This window comes from Monodelphis domestica, chromosome 7 (genome assembly GCF_027887165.1).
Source record: "Monodelphis domestica isolate mMonDom1 chromosome 7, mMonDom1.pri, whole genome shotgun sequence".
NCBI classification, from domain to species: Eukaryota; Metazoa; Chordata; class Mammalia; order Didelphimorphia; family Didelphidae; genus Monodelphis; species Monodelphis domestica.
Window position 1 is genome coordinate 230080093 of NC_077233.1, and position 20438 is coordinate 230100530.

The 20438-nt window shown below is 36.7% G+C and overlaps 1 protein-coding gene across 4 annotated transcripts in view; it reads right to left on the bottom strand.

Annotated features, from left to right (window-relative positions):
• The window catches only part of LOC100026548 (phospholipid-transporting ATPase ABCA3-like), a 314104-nt gene that overhangs the window by 4759 nt on the left and 288907 nt on the right, over window positions 1-20438 (bottom strand). For all 4 annotated transcript variants that reach the window (XM_007498226.3, XM_007498223.3, XM_007498222.3 and 1 more), the window contains 2 exons: window positions 10925-11095; window positions 10286-10476 (listed from right to left, as the gene is read on the bottom strand). In XM_007498226.3, coding sequence (XP_007498288.2) covers window positions 10286-10476; window positions 10925-11095 — 362 coding nt within the window. The remainder of the gene's footprint in view (window positions 1-10285; window positions 10477-10924; window positions 11096-20438) is intronic.

The following is a 20438-nucleotide window of genomic DNA, read 5'->3' on the forward strand; positions in this document are numbered from 1 at the left end:
AAAACATATCAAGGACTAAAAGAGACAGTTGCACTGTGAGAAAAGGGAAGGGAGAGATTTAATGTGGTAAATTATATAACATAAAGAAGAATGAACAATCATCATAGAGAGGGGAGGATAGGGTAGTGATGGGCAATGCTTAAATTACTCTCATTGAAAAGGGCTCAGAGAGGGTAAAATAAGTATTCTCAGTGAGTGGGTTATATAATTCTACCTTACCCCTCAGAGAAGTAGAGGGGAATAAGACAAGGGAAGAGAGAGGTAACTGGGGGGATGATGAAGTGGGGTGTGTGCGTGACAAAAAGCAGAATACTGTTGAGGAAGAGCAAAGAGAAAGGGAATAGAGCAGAATCTAAAGGGGATAATATGATGGAGGGCAACACACAGTTAATAATCATAACTCCAAATGTGAATGGGATGAATTCACCCATTAAAAGGAAGTGGATAGAACTGTCAATTTAAAATCCAGAATCCTACTATATGTTGTTTATAAGAAACACATTTGAGGCAGGGTAACACACACAGATTCAAGGTAAAAGACTGGAGCAGAATTTATTAGGCATCATCTAAAGTAAAAAAAAAGCAGGAGTAGCAAACTTGATACCAGACAAAACTAAAGTAGAAATTGATCTGATTAAGGAAGATAAGGAAAGAAATTACATTTTGTTAAAAGATACTATAAACATTGAAGTAATATCATTATTAAGTATTTATGTAGACTTCCGGTCAAGATGGCGCCTTAGAAGCTGCAAAAGTTCAGACCTCAGAAATCCTTCCTTACTGATCGCAAACTGAGTGCTCCTAGGACACCGAAATTCAAGCTGAACAACAGGACAGACGTGGGGAACCCTCCTCCCGGACCTGGATCAAAAGGTATGGCCCCCCAAAAACCAGAACCCTAGATCACTCTGATCTAAGGGGCAGGCAGAAGGAAGGTCCCAGGACCCATTCCCCCCAACCCAAAGTGCTGAGCCCACGACAGCAGCGGGAACTTCAGGGCTGGCAAAAGGGCCCCAGGGCTGGCTATTTTGAAGGACTCACCTTGAAAGGAACCTGAGCCAGTCTCCGGGATGCCCAACACAGAAGGCAGGGAAACATAGAGAGAAGGGAGAAGCCTGTAGCCCCCTGGCTGGATCCTTCCAACTGAATCTCAAGGGAGGTCCCAGCTTTAGGGCACCAGCTGAACACAATCCCATCAGGAGCTACTGAAAGGAGAGAAACCTTAGGGCTGGCAGAGAGGTTGCTCCAAAGAGCTTACCTTGAAAGTAAACTGGGCCAGTCTCTGGGCATTCAACACAGATTGTGGAGGAGGAGGTTGATTTTTTTCTTTTCTTTTCTTTTCTTTTTCTTTTTTTTGGCTCTGGGATCATTTGGCCCACACCAGCTGAACCTAATCCCATCAGGAGCCCTCAGAGCTTCTGAAAGAACAGAAACAGGCCAGGGAAGGGCTTACCTTGAAAGCAACATGGGCTAGTCTCCCAGAACTCAACACAGACTGTGGAGGAGGAGGTTTTTGCTTTAGGGCTCATTCAGTCCAAACCAGCTGAACCTAATCCCATCAGGAGCCCTCAGAGCCCAGGGAGGCCAAGATCCCTCCCCCCTTAGAATGCAGAGTCTTCTGAAAGAACAAGCTGAACCTAATCCCATCAAGAGCCCTCAGAGCCCAGGGAGGCCACAACTCCTCCCCCCCTTAGAGAGCAGAGTCTTCTGAAAGAGCCAGCTGAATCTAATCCCATTCAAAAGTCTCCAGAACATAGGGAAGTCCAGGCTCTCCACCCATCCTCACTGACTTGTGGACTTTAAGTCAATCAAAAGCCTCCAGAGGACAGGGAAGCTCAAACCCCCAACAACCCTCCCCCAGAGACTACACCAAGAGATCTTCTGTTAAAGCTCCAAGAGGGGAGACTGAGTGTAGTCCCCAAAAAACAAAGAAAATGAGAGGAACAAGAGCACAGACAAATACGGGGAATAAAGAAGGGGTGAATTTGAGCAAACAACAGAAAAAGAAGAAAGAAACTACAATAGACAGCTACTACTCAGCAAATGGAACAGAGGGGGAGAGATCAGCAAACAATAAACCAGAAATCCCAGTGAATTGGATACAGGCTGTGGAAGAACTCAAAACACAACTAAGAGAGGCTGAAGACAATTGGGAAAAGAATGTAAACATTAAGATAAGTCATCTGGAAACAGAGGCACTTGAACTAAAATAAGAAAATAGTGTCTTGAAAGCCAAAATCAACCAGCTGAAAAATGAGGCAAAGGAGATGAAAGATGAGGCAAAAGAGATGAAAGATGAGGTAAAGAGGATGAAAGACGATCTTCAAAGAAAATCAGACCAGAAGGAAAAGGATGACCAAAAAGCCAGAGATGAAATCCAATCTTTAAGAACCAGAATAAAACAACTAGAATCAAGTGACCTCACAAGGCAACAGGACACTATAAAACAAAACAAAAAGAATGAAAAAAAATGAGGAAAATGTGAATCATCTCATTCACAAAACAGACGATTTAGAAAATCGTTCAAAAAGAGACAATTTAAGAATAATTGGACTACCAGAAGACCATGACAAAAGAAAAAGCCTGGACATAATATATATACACATGACTAGAGCTAAAAAAGAAAAGAGGTTATGACTAAAAGAAATGGGAAAAGAAATAAATGGAGGTAAATTTATATGTCACAAAGAAGCTCATGGCGGGAGGGGGGAGAACATCGATACACTGGAAGGGTAAAGAGGTTGGAGACAGGAAATAATCAACTCTTACGTACTTTGAAACTGACCCAAAGAGGGAAGAACAACCCAATCCATTGGGGAAGAGAATAGATTTACTCCCTATAGGGGAGTAGAATGGTAAAAAACGTACTGGTTGGGAGGGAAGCAGTACAAGGGAGGGAGAGGGTGGGGGCAATTCTAAAAGGAATACAGGGGAAAATAAGGGAGGGAATAAGAAGTGAGGGGGGTAGAAAGGGAAGTAAAATAAGGGAGGGAACAGGGTAGGGGGGCTGACTATAAACAAACATTGGTATATAAGGAAATAGTGAAAGAAGAAAAGGCAGGACCAGGAGTAGAAATCAAAATGCTGGGAAATACACAGCTAGTAATCACAACTCTGAATGTGAATGGAATGATCTCACCCATAAAACGCAAGCGAATAGCAGAGTGGATTAGAATCCAAAACCCTACCATATGCTGTCTGCAAGAAACACACATGAGGAAGGTAGATACCCATAGGGTGAAAGTAAGAGGATGGAGCCAAACCTATTGGGCATCAAATAATAAAAAGGAGGCAGGAGTAGCAATCAGGATATCGGACAAAGCCAAAGTAAAAATAAATCTAGTTAAAGAGATAGGGAAGGTAATTACATCCTGATAAAAGGCAGTATAGACAACGAGGAATTATCGGTACTCAACATGTATGCACCAAATGGCAGAGCATCCAAATTTTTAAAGGAGAAACTAGAGGAACTCAAGGACAAAATAGATAGAAAAACTATACTAGTGGGAGATCAGAACCTTCCCCTATCTGAACTAGATAAATCAAATTAAAAAATAAATAAGAAATAGGTGAGAGAAGCAAATGAAATCTTAGAAAAATTAGAGTGAGTAGACACATGGAGAAAAATAAATAGGGACAAAAAGGAATACACCTTTTCAGCAGTGCATGATACATTCACAAAAATTGACCATGTACTGGGGCACAAAATCATTGCAAACAAGTGCAAAAGGGCAGAAATAATAAATGCAAACTTCTCAGACCACAGTGCAATAAAATTAATAATTAGTAAGGGTACATGTATAGATAAATCAAAAATTAATTGTAAATTAAACAATATGATTCTCCAAAACCAGCTATTTAAAGAACAAATCATAGAAACCATTAATAACTTCATTGAAGAAAATGACAATGGTGAGACATCCTTTCAAAACCTATGGGATGCAGCCAAAGCAGTACTCAGGGGGAAATTTATATCCTTGAGTTCATATATAAACAAATAAAGAAGGGCAGAGGTCAATGAATTGGGCATGCAAATTAAAAAAAACTAGAAAAGTGAATAAATTAAAAATCCTCAAATGAAGACTAAATTAAAGATCCTAAAAATCAAAGGAGAAGTCATTAAAATTGAAAGTCAAAGAACTATTGATTTAATAAATAAGACTAGAAGCTGGTACTTTGAAAAAACAAATAAAATTGACAAAGTACTATTCAGTCTAATTAAAAAAAGGAAAGAAAAAAACTAAATTGACAGTATCCAAGATGAAAAGGGAGACCTCATCTCTAATGAAGAGGAAATCAAGGCAATCATTAAAAACTACTATGCCCAATTCTATGGCAAAAAATATGGCAATCTAGGTGATATGGATGAATACTTACAAAAATATAAATTGCCTAGACTAAAAGAAGAAGAAATAAATTACCTAAACAACCCCATATCAGAAAAAGAAATTGAACAAGCCATCAAAGAACTCCCTAAGAAAAAATCCCCAGGTCCAGACGGATTCACAAATGAATTCTTTCAAACATTCAAAGAACAGCTAACCCCAATACTATACAAACTATTTGACAGAATAAGCCAAGAAGGGGTTCTACCAAATTTTTTTACAACACAAACATGGTACTGATCCCAAAGCCAGGCAGGTTAAAAACAGAGAAAGAAAACTATAGGCCAATCTCCCTAATGAATATAGATGCAAAAATCTTAAATAGGATACTAGCAAAAAGACTCCAGCAAGTAATCACAAGGGTTATCCACTACGATCAGGTAGGATTCATTCTGGGAATTCAAGGATGGTTCAATATTAGGAAAACCATCCACATAATTGACCATATAAACAAGCAAACTGACAAAAATCACATGATTATTTGAATAGATGCAGAAAAAGCCTTTGACAAAATACAACACCTATTCCTATTGAAAATGCTAGAAAGTATAGGAATAGAAGGACCTTTCCTAAAAATAATAAACAGTATATACCTAAAACCATCAGCAAACAGCATCTGCAATGGGGAAAAACTCAAAGACTTCCCAATAAGATCAGGAGTCAAACAAGGATGCCCATTATCGCCTTTATTATTTAATATAGTACTAGAAACACTAGCAGTAGCAATTAGAGAAGAAAAAGAGATTGAAGGTATTAAAACTGGCAATGAGGAGACCAAGCTGTCCCTCTTTGCAGATGATATGATGATTTACTTAAAGAATCCCAGGGAATCAACCAAAAAGCTAATCAAAATAATCAACAACTTTAGCAAAGTTGCAGGATACAACATAAACCTGCATAAGTCATCAACATTTCTATATATCTCCAACCCAGCTCAGCAGCAAGAATTAGAAAGTGAAATTCCATTTAAAGTCACCCGAGACAATATAAAATACTTAGGAATCTATCTGCTGAGACAAACACAGGAACTATATGAACACAACTACAAAACACTCTCCACACAACTAAAACTAGACTTGAGCAATTAACTGCTCATGGATAGGACAAGCCAATATAATAAAAATGACCATCCTATCCAAACTTATCTATTTAGTGCCATACTCATTGAACTACCAAAAACTATTTTACTGAATTAGAGAAAACCATAAGAAAGTTCATTTGGAAGAATAAAGGATCAAGGATATCCAGGGAAATAATGAAAAAAAAATACAAAGGAAGGTGGTCTTGCAGTTCCCGTTTTCAAACTATATTACAAAGCAGTGGTCATCAAAACAATTTGGTACTGGCTAAGAGACAGAAAGGAGGATCAGTGGAATAGACTTGGGTTAAATGACCTCAGTAAGACAGTCTGACAAACCCAACGAACCCAGCTTTTGCGACAAAAACGCAGTACTTGATAAAAACTTTTGGGAAAATTGGAAGACAGTGTGGGAGAGATTAGGTTTGGATCAACACCTCACACCCTACACCAAGATAAACTCAGAATGGGTGAATGACTTGAATATAAAGAAGGAAACTATAAGTAAATTAGGTGAACACAGAATAGTATCCATGTCAGATCTTTGGGAAGGGAAAAATTTTAAAACAAAGCAAGACTTAGAGTCACAAAATGCAAAATAAATAATATTGACTACATCAAATTTAAAAGTTTTTGTACAAACAAAACCAATGTAACTAAAATTAGAAGGAAAGCAACAAATTGGGAAACAATCTTCATAACAAAAACCTTTGACAAAGGTCTAATTACTCAAATCTATAAAGAGGTAAACCAGTTGTACAAAAAATCAAGCCATTCTCCAATTGGTAAATGGGCAAGGGATATCAATAGGCAATTTTCAGTTAAAGAAATCAAGACTATGAATAAGCACATGAAAAAGTAATCTAGATCTCTTATAATCAGAGAGATGCAAATCAAAACAACTTTGAGGTATCACCTCACACCTAGCAGATTGTTCAAACATGACAGCAAAGAAAGTAATGAATGCTGGAGGGGATGTGACAAAGTAGGGACATTAATGCATTGCTGGTGGAGTTGTGAATTGATCCAACCATTCTGGAGGGCAATTTGGAACTATGCTCAAAGGGCGATAAAAGACTGTCTTCCCTTTGATCCAGCCATAGCACTGCTGGGTTTGTACCCCAAAGGGATAATAAGGAAAAAGACTTGTACAAGAATATTCATAGCTGAGCTCTTTGTGGTAGCCAAAATTGGAAAATGAGGGAATGCCCTTCAATTGGAGAATGGCTGAACAAATTGTGGTATATGTTGGTGATGGAATACTATTGTGCTAAAAGGAATAATAAACTGGAGGAATTCCATGGAGACTGGAACAACCTCCAGGAAGTGATGCAGAGTGAGAGGAGCAGAACCAGGAGAACATTGTACACAGAGACTGACACATTGTGGTACAAGAGAATGTAATGGACTTCTCCAGTAATGGCTTTACAATGTCCCTGGACAACCTGCCGTGATCTACGAGAAAAAAAAACACAACATAACTATCCTTAAGCAGAGGACAAACTGAGGGAGTAAAAACATCTAGGAAAAGCAACTGCTTGACTACAGAGGTTGAGGGGACATGATTGAGGAGAGAAGCTAAATGAGCGCCCTAATGCAAATACCAACAACAAGGAAATGGGTTCAGAGCAAGGACACATGTGATACCCAGATGAATTGCGTGTAGGCTAGGGAAGGGGTAGGGGTGGGGAATTGGGGGCAAGGAAAAGAAAATGATCTGTTTCCAATGAACAATGTATGAAAATGACCAAATAAAATAATGTTTTTAAAAAAAGTATTTATGTACCAAATGGCATAGCATCTATATTTCTCAAAGAAAAATTAAAGGAGTTCAAAGAGGAACTACATAGTAAGACCATATTAGTGGAACATCGCAACCTTCCCCATTCAGAACTAGATAAATCTAACAAAAAAAAGAAGTAAAGGAAGTGAATGAAATGTTAGACAAATTAGAGTTAATAAATATCTGGAGAAAACTGAACAGGAATAAAAAGGAATATACCTTCTCAGCAGTACATGCTACATATACAAAGATAGACCATGTACTAGGGCATAGAATTATTGCAAACAAATACAGAAAAGTAGAAATGATAATGCAAAATTTTAGGGTCATAATGAGATAAAAATTATACTTAATAAGAATCCATGGAAAAGCAAATTTAAAATTAAGTGGAAACTAAGTAATCTAATTCTTTAAAACTAGGTCAAAAATAAATCATAGAAACAATTACAAACTACATTAAAGAGAAGGACAATGAAGAGGCATCATATCAAAACCTATGGGATACAGTCAAAGCAGTACTCGGGGAAAAAATTATATCTCTGGGTGCCTATATCAACAAAATAGAGAGGGAGGAAATCAGTGGATTGGGCTTGCAACTTAAAAAATTGGAAAAAGAACAAATCAAAAATCCCCAGATAGAAGCTAAATTGGAAATCCTAAAAAATTAAAGGAGAAATTAATAAAATTGAAAGTAAAAGAATTATTAAACTAATGAATAAGACTAGGAGCTGGTACTTTTGAGAAAACAAATAAAGAACTAGTTAATTTAATTTAAAAAAAGGAAAAAAGAGAATCAAATGGATAGTATCAAAGATGAAAAAGAGTGAACTCACCTCTAATGAAGAGGAAATTAAGGTAATTATTTAGAACTATTTTGATCAATTATATGGCAATAAATATGACAATGTAGGGAAATTGATAAATATATACAAAAATATAATTGCCTAGATGAACAAAAGAGGAAATAGAATACTTAAATAATGCCATCTCAGAAAAAGAAATTAAACATGCCATTAAGGAACTCCCTATGAAAAAATCTCCAGGACCAGATAGATTCACAAGTGAATTCTCTCAAACTTTAAATGTTAAATCATCAATTTAAATTTAAATTTAATAATAAATAAAAATTTAAATCATCAATTAATCCCAATATTCTACAAACTATTTGACAAAATAGGCAAAGAAGGAAACTTATCAAATTATTTTAATGACACAAATATGATATTAATTTCATAGTCAGGAAGACCAAAAACAGAGAAAGAAAACTACAGATCAACCTCCTTAATGAACATAGATGCAAAAATCATAAATAAAATACTAGCAAAAAGACTACAGCAAATTATTACAAGGATTATTCACTATGCCCAGGTAGGATTCATACCAGGAATGCAAATATGGTTCAATATTCAGAAAACCATCCACATAATTGACCATTTCAACAAACAAACAAACAGAAATCACATGATTATCTCAATAGATGCAGAAAAAGCCTTTGACAAAATAAAACACCCATTCCTATTGAAAACACTGGAAAGTATATATTTAAAACCGGCAGCAAATATCATCTGTAATGGGGACAAGTTAGAAGCCTTCCCAATATGATCAGATGTGAAGCAAAGATGTCCATTATCACCACTATTATTTAATATTGTACTAGAAGCACTAGCAGTAGTAATTAGAGAAGAAAAAGAAATTGAAGTGAAATTGTAGGCAATGAGGAAATTAAACTATCACTCTTAGTAGATGATATGATGGTATACTTAAAAAATCCTAGAAAATCAACTAAAAGGTTAGTGGAAATAATAACTTTAGCAAAGTTGCAGGGTACAAGATAAACCCACAGAAATCATCAGCATTTCTATATATTTCCAATAAAATTCTGCAACAGGAGTTAGAAAGAGAAAATCCATTTAAAATCACTCTAGACAATATAAAATATTTAGGTATCTATCTACCAAGGCAAACACACGAATTATATGAACACAACTACAAAACGCTTTTCACAAAATTAAAATTAGGTCCAAATAACTGGAAAAACATTAATTGCTCATGGGTAGGGCAAACTAACATAATAAAAATGACAATCTTTTCCAAATCAATCTACCTATTCAGTGCCACACCTATCAAAATACCAAAAAATGTTTTCATAGATTTAGAAAAAAGTATAACAAAGTTCATCTGGAGGACAAGAGATCAAGAATATCAAGGGAAATAATGAAAAAAAAGTGAAGCAGTATCAGATCTTAAACTGTACTACCAGTATTTACCATGTTTTGTCTTGAAATTCCTATTTATCCTTATTGTTTGTTTCTTGTATATAAAAATAATTGCTATTTATTCCTATCCATGACAAAAAGTGGATCACCCAATCTCATGTTGATATGATTTTACAAAATGAAAAAAGTCATTGCGCTGAGTTGCTTCAGTATTTAAAGAAGAGTATTTTACCTAAAATAATAAGGAATTAATCCTTAAACTCAACAATATGATATGGTAGGTAGAGTACTGATTTTGGAGTTAGAAATTCAAATGCAATTTCTGCAAATTGTCTCTGATTACCTGTGTGAACCTAGACAAGTCCCTTAACCTATCTGTACCATTTCTGTAAAATTTTGGGGTTAGACTAGATAATCCCTAAAGGCTCCTTTAACTCTTAATCTATGATCTTCTGAAACTCTGGCATTTTCAATGGCTAGGTTCTTTAATAGTTGAAAGTTCCTTAGCACTGATTCACCTTTCCTGAATACACACTATGGATCCGGTAGGAATTCGCAGTTTTATAGTAGATAGTAAGAAGAAACCTTAAATTTAGGATACAGGTGATGTTCATACTTAACAAAATAATCCTTAAGAATTTAACTAACTATTGTTGAATTAAAAAAAAGGCAAGAAACACTACAAATTAGCTATGGAGGGTTAAAAAAGCAACAAATACAAGGCAAATATCTCCTCTTTTCTCAGCACAATGGGGATTATTTCAGGGAATAATATTCACCTCAAGGGATCCCATTGGGAAAGTTTATACTCAATCTATAATACCTGGGAATATCTCCTTCATGAATTGCTTGAAATGTTCCACTTCAGATTCCTTATAATCTCTCTTAAGTTTGACTAGTAAGGTATATCCCTTACTAAACTTCTTCTTGAGATGCTGTAGGCTTCCTAGACACCGGAATTTCCCATTTACCATGATAGCCACTCTAGTGCACAATGCCTCACACTCCTCCATGCTGGGGAGACAAAGAATCAAGACTGGAGATGTATCATCTTCCCCCTCAGTGAGGCCTAGATCATAGATAGGGATGAAAATTTATGTTGAGTCTCTGTAAAGGCCAGATAGGGTATTACAGATATGCAAAGCCCAGAGCATGGATGGAGTATAAAGATGTTCTCATGATCTGTGTGTTTAGCAATGGAAAAAAGGCATGAATTCCCAAATCTTCTTTATGAAATTCTATCCAGTTTTCCTGTGTTCTAAAGCATTCAAAGCAATATAGATCATACATAGCCCAGCAATCAATATCTGAGTAATGTGGCATATCCTATTTTGACAAAATTAGACATTTCTCCCTCTTACTTTACAGACTTCAGTAAGGAAATCAACCCATGTCTTTGGACCCAGGTAAATGCCTATTGCCTCCACTTTATTATCCCCCTGACCAAGAATTAGATCCATACCTATGGGAGGTTATGACAATGGCCTTCCCAGAATCACGGGTCCGTATTATTGTATTCCAAAGTAGTCGTCGAGACAGAGGATCCATGCCAGTGGATGGCTCATCCAGGAAGATGATTGATGGATTTCCAACTAGGGCAATACCAGTGCTTAGCTTCCGCTTAGTGCCACCGCTCCATAAAGAAGAAAGAAAAGGAAGGAGAGGGGAAGGGGAGAAAAAACTGTGAATAGCAGTAATTCATAATTGGTTTTGGAATGTAGAATAGTTGAAAACCTTCCTAGGTCCCAGGGCAACAGGGAAGCAGCTTTAAATAGAAAATTTTAACCCATCATCAAGATCATTACCAATATCTCTAGTTTGAGGTAGGGGCAAGCTGTAGCAAAGATCTATCAAAGTGGAGCAAACTCAAAATACAGGTGATGGTTGAACAGGTTCCTGAATGAACCTATTTAGGAGCTGCTGATTCATTAGTAATTTAATTTGTCAATACTAGTAATTTCAATAGTAGTTACAATAATAATAAGAGAAGAATGAAACTGGAGTGCAGAATCAGTGATGATGGTTTGGAAGTATCTATTTCAAAAGACAAACAGATTCTAGAAAAAAGAACTGCCGAGGCTACAATTAAAGATGTTCTAGGTAAGTCAGATGCAATGTAATGTTTGTCTATTGTTGTTTGGTCATTTCAATCAGATCTGACTTTGTAGCCTCATTTAGGGTTTTCTTGGCAAAAATACTGGAATGGTTTGACATTTCTTTCTTCATCTCATTTTACATATAAAGAAAATGAGTTAAACAAGGTTAACTTTATCTGGGGTCACATAGCTAGTAACCATCTGAGGTCAGATTTAAACCTTTCTGACCCCAGGCCTGGTACTCTATCCACTGCACCACCTAGCTGCCACAACTCTTGCATACAGTGGCTTAATCATGGACTTTATTTTTCAAAATATCAAAAGAAATAGAATTTTTTTTGGCATTTCACCAAAATGGCAATTTAAGATTAAGGCCTTCTCAAAAGAATGACCACCATATGTATGTTCACTAATCTGTGGTATATATACATAAAAATACAGTGAGGTCATGATTGATGGTAATTTGAATAATGAAAAATTCAATAAACTGTGAATTATAAAATGATATCAGATTGTATTTAAAGCAAGCTAAAATTCAATTAATGTGATACACAAAGTTAGTTGAGAATTTTTTACATGCATAGATGTGATATGCTGTTTTGAACCATATTACTACTAGTTGTGTTAATTTTTTTAAGTTACCTTAATAAATGGTAAAAATAAATTCAGACATAAATACTGCCAGTGCAAAAAAATTCCCTTACAACAAAAATGTATTGTAACCAAATGACATGAATATGATCATAATAACTAAATTCATATGAGATGTCAGAATGCTTAAATAATGAAGAAACTTTTACTGCAGGTATTAGTTGATTCAGACACTTTAAAAATTGAGTGTAATTACATAATATTAAAAATATCAGAGAAGCTTCTAGTATGTATGAAGACATAACTAAATATCCTGTTTTGAAGAAAATAATAAAAAATGGATATACTGAAAGACAAATGCTTAATATGAGTGAAATGGACTTATTCTAGAAAAGGATACCATAGGAGGTAGAGCCATGATGGTACAGTAGAAGCAGGGAAAGCTCAAACCACTCTGAGAATCCTTTCCAACCAATCTTAAAATAATACTTCAAAATGGATTCTGGAGTGAAAGAAGCAATAAAGCAACATTCCTCCAGAAAATGACTTTAAAGATAGGGAGAAAGAGTATGGTTCTATGGAAAGAGAGGCTCCAATCAAGGCTATGGAGTCTCTAGCAAGACTATATCAAGGAATACTGGTGCAAGCCAACAGCAAGTCACCCTACCATATCTACTGTTTCAGTTTCTAAACCTGGAAGCCATCTTTGAGACCCTCAGACAATGTCTAAGCCAATAGCAGTGCATGCCTCTTTAAGTTCTAAGTTCCAGTGCAAGCCTTTAGTGAAGTCCTAAGCCCAAATGCAGGGCACTATGAAGTGTACTTGGATGGTCTAATCCCAGAGTGAGGCTGTGAGCCCTAGCACAAGTTAGTTTACAGTCATATGAGTCCTGCAAGCCCTCAAAGTTCTCTCCTAGAAGAGACTGAATCAGCAGTGGGAAGTGGTTTTTAGAGCTCCCAGCCCACAGTCAATCAAACTACCTTGAAAGAATTGAAACTTGCAGAAATCCATAAGTAGAGCTAAGGATAGCAGAAATGAAAAACTGAAGTTTAAGAGACTTCCCCCTCTACCTTGAGAATAAAACCTACCTTTAAGATAAAAACAAAAATCAAGAAAAAAGGCTGAGGAAATAAGCAAAGAGCAATAAACTAAACATAGAAAATTTTTATGGCAACAAAAAAGGACAAGACTGACTCAGAAGGGGACAGTGAGAACAAAGCAGCCACACACAAAAAACTTCAAAGAAAAATTTAAATTGGTCTCAGGCTCTGAAAGAGCTCAAAAAGGATTTCAAAAATCACTTAAGGGAGGCAGAGGAAAAATGTAGAAGACACATGAAAGCAATGCAAATGGCCAAATGGGAAAAGGAGGCTCAAATATTCATGGAAGAAAATAATTCCTTAAAAATTAGAATTGGGGAGACTTCCAGGCAAGATGGAGGCTTAGAGGCAGCGAAAGTTCAGACCTCTGAAAACCCTTCCTTACCAATCATAAACTGAAAGCTCCTAGGACACCGAAATTCAAGCTGAACAACAGGACAGACCCAGGGAACCCTCCTCCTGGACCTGGATCAAAAGGTATGGCCCCCAAAAGCCAGAACCCTAGATCACTCTGATCTAAGAGGTAGGCAGAAGGAAGGTCCCAGGACCCATACCCCCCAACCCAGAGTGCTAAGTCCGCAGCAGTAGTGGGAACCTCAGGGCCAGCAAAAGGGCCTCAGGAACCTCCCATGCCAATGGGGTTCCCATTCCAATAGACTATCAGTAAGAAATTTTCCAAGTATGAAATATCCCAATGGTGAAATTTCCAACATTTATAAGTCTAAGGAAATTTGAGGTTTACACAGGGCTGGCTATTTTGAAGGACTCACCTTGAAAGCAACCTGAGCCAGTCTCCCAGCATTCAACACAGACTGTAGAGGAGGAGTTTTTTTTGCTTCGGGGATCATTCGGCCCACTCCCACTGAACTTAATCCCATTAGGAGCCCTTAGAACCCAGGGAAGCCACGACCCCTCCCCCCTTAGAGAGCAGGGTCTTTGGAAAGAACAGAAACCTCAGGGCCAGCAAAGGCACTGAGATACCTTGCGGACAGTGCTGTGCCAGGCTCAAAGCGTGGAAGTAAGGCAGGGGAGAAGCAAATGGAGGGAACTGAGAGCAGTAAATCCCTAAACGCCAGCAGGCAGAAGAGGACAAACACTGGGCCTCCCCAGGAAGACAGAACAGCTGCGGAGAAAGGACAATCTGCCTGGGGTTAAAGCCTCAGACCATCAGACAGATACATGAAGAGCCAGTTCTCCTCACTCAGATGGAGACTGAAAACAGTACAGAAGTACAAAAACCTCCAAACACCAAGAAAGGCAAGAAGAAGGGGGTGACTTTGGATACATTTTATGGAGCAAAAATACAAAATACAGAGGAGATAGAAGAGGAAACATAAGCAAATGCTCCAATACACTCCAAAGGAAATGGAAACTCTCCACAAACTCTTGAAGAATTTAAATTGGAAATGATCAAAAAGATGGAAGCCTTCTGTCAGGAGAAGTGGGAAATAATGCAAAATGAATTCAACAATTTGAAGCATGAAAAAACATAACTACAAAAACAGTTTGACCAAATTGAGAAGGAAAACCAAGCTTTAAAGGTCAGAATCAGTCGACTGGAAGACAATGACCTTGCAAAAGAGCAAGAATTAATAAAGCAAAGCCAAAAGACCAAGAAATTAGAAGAGAACATAAAATATCTCACTGACAAGGCGATAGACTTGGAAAATAGAGGAAGGAGAGACAATCTGAGAATAATTGGCCTTCCAGAAAAACCAGAAATAAATAAAAATCTCGACATTATAATACAAGATATCATCAAAGAAAACTGCCCAGAGATTCTAGAACAAGGGGGAAATACAGGAATTGAAAGAGTTCACAGAACACCCTTACACTAAATCCTCAAAAGACAACTCCCAGGAATATAATTGCCAAATTCCAAAGCTTTCAAGCAAAAGAAAAAATCATACAAGAAGCCAGAAAAAGACAATTTAGATATAAAGGAATGCCAATCAGGGTCACACAAGACCTTGCAATTTCCACTCTGAATGATCGAAAGGCATGGAACATGATTTTCAGAAAGGCAAGTGAGCTTGGTCTTCAACCAAGAATCAAATATCCATCAAAACTGACTATATACTTCCAGGGAAAAGTTTGGGCATTCAACAAAATAGAAGATTTCCAAGTTTTTGCAAAGAAAAGACCATAGCTCTGTGGAAAGTTCAATATCAAAAAACAAAGAGCATGGGATACCTGAAAAGGTAAATATGAAAGAAAGGGAAAAGGAGAAAAATGCCATCTTTTTCTTTTATTCAAACTCTCTTCTATAAGAACTACATTTATATAAATTTTTATATATTAATATGTGGGGAAAATGTAATGTGTAACTCTCAAAGATTCTACGCATCATCAAAGTAGTAAGAAAAATCATGCATAGGGTACATTTGGGGCATCAAGATGATATGGAGAAAGGGGGGGGTAGAAAGGAAAAGGGAGAGGGGAATCGTTGATGGTACTAAGATATACTCCAACAAATGGGGGGGGGAGAAAAAAACTAAATAGAATAATCTTTCTCACACTAAGATACACATCGGAAGGGGAGGGGAAGAAAACTCCTGTAAGAAGGAGAGGAATAGAGTTTTTACTTATACCTTACCTTCAATGAAATCAACTCTGGGAGGGAAGAGCATCCAGATCCATTGGGATCTTGAATTCTATCTTATCCAACAGGGGTAGGGAGAAGGGAAAACCAAGGGGGGTAGCTGGGAGGGAACACAAAAAGGGAGGGAAGTAGGGGGGAGGTGAGGGAACAAAAAGGGAGGGACTAGAAAGGGAAACATATCAAGGGAGGGGTCTAAGGGGACTAATTTAAAGTAAATCACTGGCTTAAAGGGTTATAGCTAAAGAAGAAAGATCAGAATTAGGGGAGGATATCAAAATGCCAGGGAGTCCACAAGTGACAATCATAACTTTGAACGTGAATGGGATGAACTCACCCATAAAATGTAGACAAATAGCAGAATGGATTAGAATCCAAAATCCTACCATATTTTGTCTCCAAGAAACACACATGAGGTGGGTAGACACCCACAAGGTCAGAATTAAAGGATGGAGTAAGACCTTCTGGGCCTCAACTGACAGAAAGAAGGCAGGAGTTGCAATCATGATATCTGATAAAGCCAAAGCAAAAACAGACTTGATCAAAAGGGATAGGGAAGGTAATTATATTTTGTAAAAAGGGACGTTAGATAACAAAGAAATATCACTAATCAACATGTATGCACCAAATAGTACAGCACCCAAATTTCTAATGGAGAAATTAGGAGAATTGAAGGAAGAAATAGACAGTCAAATCATATTAGTGGGAGATCTGAACCAACCATTATCAAATTTAGATAAATCAAATAAAAAAATAAATAAGAAAGAGGTAAAAGAAGTGAATGAAATCTTAGAAAAATTAGAATTAATAGACATATGGAGAAAAATAAATAGGGATAAAAAGGAATACACCTTCTTCTCAACACCACATGGCACATTCACAAAGGTCACAGAAATATGGCACACAAATGCAGAAAAGCAGAAATAATAAATTCAACCTTTTCAGGCCACAAGGCAATAAAAATAATGATCAGTAATGGCACATGGAAAACCAAATCAAAAACTAATTGGAAACTAAACAATATGATACTCCAAAATCGTTTAGTTAGAGAAGAAATCATAGAAACAATTAATGATTTCATGGAGGAAAATGACAATGGCGAGACATCCTTTCAAACATTTTGGGATGCAGCCAAAGCGGTAATCAGAGGTAAATTCATATCCCTGAGTGCATATATTAACAAACTAGGGAGAGCAGAGATCAATCAATTGGAAATACATATAAAAAAAACTCAAAAGTGACCAAATTAAAACCCCCCAGCAGAAAACAAAACTAGAAATCCTAAAAATTAAGGGAGAAATTAATAAAATCGAAAGTGATAGAACTATTGATTTAATAAATAAGACAAGAAGCTGGTACTTTGAAAAAAGAAACAAAATAGACAAAGTACTGATCAATCTAATTTAAAAAGGGAAGGAAGAAAAGCAAATTAACAGCATCAAAGATGAAAAGGGGGACATCACCTCCAATGAGGAGGAAATTAAGGCAATCATTAAAAATTACATTGCCCAATTATTTGGCAATAAATACACCAATTTAAGTGATACGGATGAATGTATACAAAAATACAAGCTGCCTAGACTAACAGAAGAGGAAATAGAATTCTTAAATAATCCCATATCAGAAAATGAAATCCAACAGGCCATCAAAGAACTTCCTAAGAAAAAATCCCCAGGGCCTGATGGATTCACCAGTGAATTCTATCAAACATTCAGAGAACAGTTAATCCCAATACTATATAAAGTATTTGACATAATAAGGAAAGAGGGAGTTCTACCAAAATCCTTTCATGACACAAACATGGTACTGATTCCAAAACCAGGCAGGTCAAAAACAGAGAAAGAAAACTATAGACCAGTCTCCCTCATGAATATAGATGCAAAAATCTTAAATAGAATACTGGCAAAAAGACTCCAGCAAGTGATCAGAAGAGTCATTCACCATGATCAAGTAGGATTTATACCAGGGATGCAGGGCTGGTTCAATATTAGGAAAACCATCCACATAATTGACCACATCAACAAGCAACCCAACAAGAACCACATGATTATCTCAATAGATGCAGAAAAAGCCTTTTATAAAATACAACACCCATTCCTATTAAAAACACTAGAAAGCATAGGAATAGAAGGGTCGTTCCTAAAAATAATAAACAGTATATATCTAAAACCATCAACTAATATCATCTGCAATGGCGATAAACTAGATGCATTCCCAATAAGATCAGGAGTGAAAGAAGGATGCCCATTATCACTTCTATTATTTGACACTGTACTAGAAACACTAGCAGTAGGAATTAGAGAAGATAAAGGAATTGAAGACATCAAAATAGGCAAGGAGGAGACCATCTTTGCAGATGATATGATGGTCTACTTAAAGAATCCTAGAGATTCAACCAAAAAGCTAATTGAAATAATCAACAACTTTAGCAAAGTTGCAGGATACAAAATAAACCCACATAAGTCATCAGCTTTTCTATATATCTCCAACACAGCTCAGCAGCAAAAACTAGAAAGAGAAATCCCATTCAAAATCACCTTAGACAAAATAAAATACCTAGGAATCTATCTCCCGAGACAAACACAGGAACTATATGAACATAATTACAAAACACTCGCCACCCAACTAAAACTATACTTGAGCAATTGGAAAAACATTAACTGCTCATGGATAGGACGAGCCAATATAATAAAAATGACCCTCCTACCCAAACTTATCTATCTATTTATTGCCATACCCACGGAACTCCCAAAAAATTTCTTTACTGATTTAGAAAAAACCATAACAAAGTTCATTTGGAATAACAAAAGATCAAGGATATCCAGGGAAATAATGAAGAAAAAACCACAAATATGGGGGGCCTTGCAGTCCCAGATGTCAAACTATATTACAAAGCAGCAGTCATCAAAACAATTTGGTACTGGCTAAGAAACAGAAAGAAGGATCAGTGGAATAGACTGGGGGCAAGCGACCTCAGCAAGATAGTATATGATAAACCCAAAGATCCCTGCTTTTGGGACAAAAATCCACTATTTGATAAAAACTGCTGGGAAAATTGGAAGATAGTGTGGGAGAGATTAGGCAAAGATCAACACCTCACACCCTACACCAAGATAAATTCAAAATGGGTGAATGACTTAAACATAAAGAAGGAAACCATAAGTAAATTGGGTAAACACAGAATAGTATACATGTCAGACCTTTGGGAAGGGAAAGACTTTAAAACCAAGCAAGACATAGAAAGAGTCACAAAATGTAAAATAAATAATTTTGACTACATCAAAATAAAAAGTTTTTGTACAAACAAAACCAATGTAACTAAAATCAAAAGGGAGGCAACAAATTGGGAAACAATCTTCATAAAAACCTCTGACAAAGGTTTAATTACTCAAATTTACAAAGAGCTAAATCAATTGTACAAAAAATCAAGTCATTCTCCAATTGATAAATGGGCAAGAAACATGAATAGTCAGTTTTCAGATAAAGAAATCAAAACTATTAATAAGCATATGAAAAAGTGTCCTAAATCTCTTATAATCAGAGAGATGCAAATTAAGACAACTCCGAGGTATCACCTGACACCTAGCAGATTGGCTAACATGACAGCAGAGGAAAGTAGTGAATGCTGGAGGTAATGTGGCAAAGTAGGGACATTAATTCATTGCTGGTGGAATTGTGAATTGATCCAACCATTCTGGAGGGCAATTTGGAACTATGCCAAAAGGGTGATAAAAGATTGTCTGTCCTTTGATCCAGCCATAGCACTGCTGGGTTTGTACCCCAAAGAGATAACAAGGAAAAAGACTTGTAGAAGAATATTCATAGCTGCGCTCTTTGGCCAAAAATTGGAAAATGAGGGAATGCCCTTCAATTGGAGAATGGCTGAACAAATTGTGGTATATGTTGGTGATGGAATACTATTGTGCTAAAAGGAATAATAAAGTGGAGGAATTCCATGGAGACTGGAACAATCTCCAGGAAGTGATGCAGAGCGAGAAGAACAGAACCAGTAAAACATTGTACACAGAGACTGATACACTGTGGTACAATCGAACATAATGGATTTCTCAATTAGTGGCAATGCAATGTACCTGAACAATGTGCAGGGATCTAGGAAAAAAACACTATCCACAAGCAGAGGACAAACTTTGGGAGTAAAAACACCGAGGAAAAGCAACTGTTTGACCAAAGAGGTTGAGGGGACATGTCTGAGGAGAGACTCTAAATGAACACTCTAATGCAAATACCAACAACATGGAAATGGGTTCAAATCATGAACACATGTGATACCTAGTGGAATCGCTCATTAGCTATGGGAGAGGTGGAGGGGTGGGGAGGAAAAGAAAATGATCTTTGTCTCCAATGAATAATGTTTGGAAATGATCAAATAAAAATTAAAAAAACTAAAAATGGAAAAAAAATTAGAATTGGGTAAGTAGAAGGTGATGACTTTGGGAGACCCTTAAAACAATAAAACAAAAACAAAAGAATGAAAACAAACAAACAAACAAAACCATGAATTATTTCATTTAGAAAAACAACTGACCTGGAATACAGACACAAGAGAGACAATTGGGCTACTTGAAAGC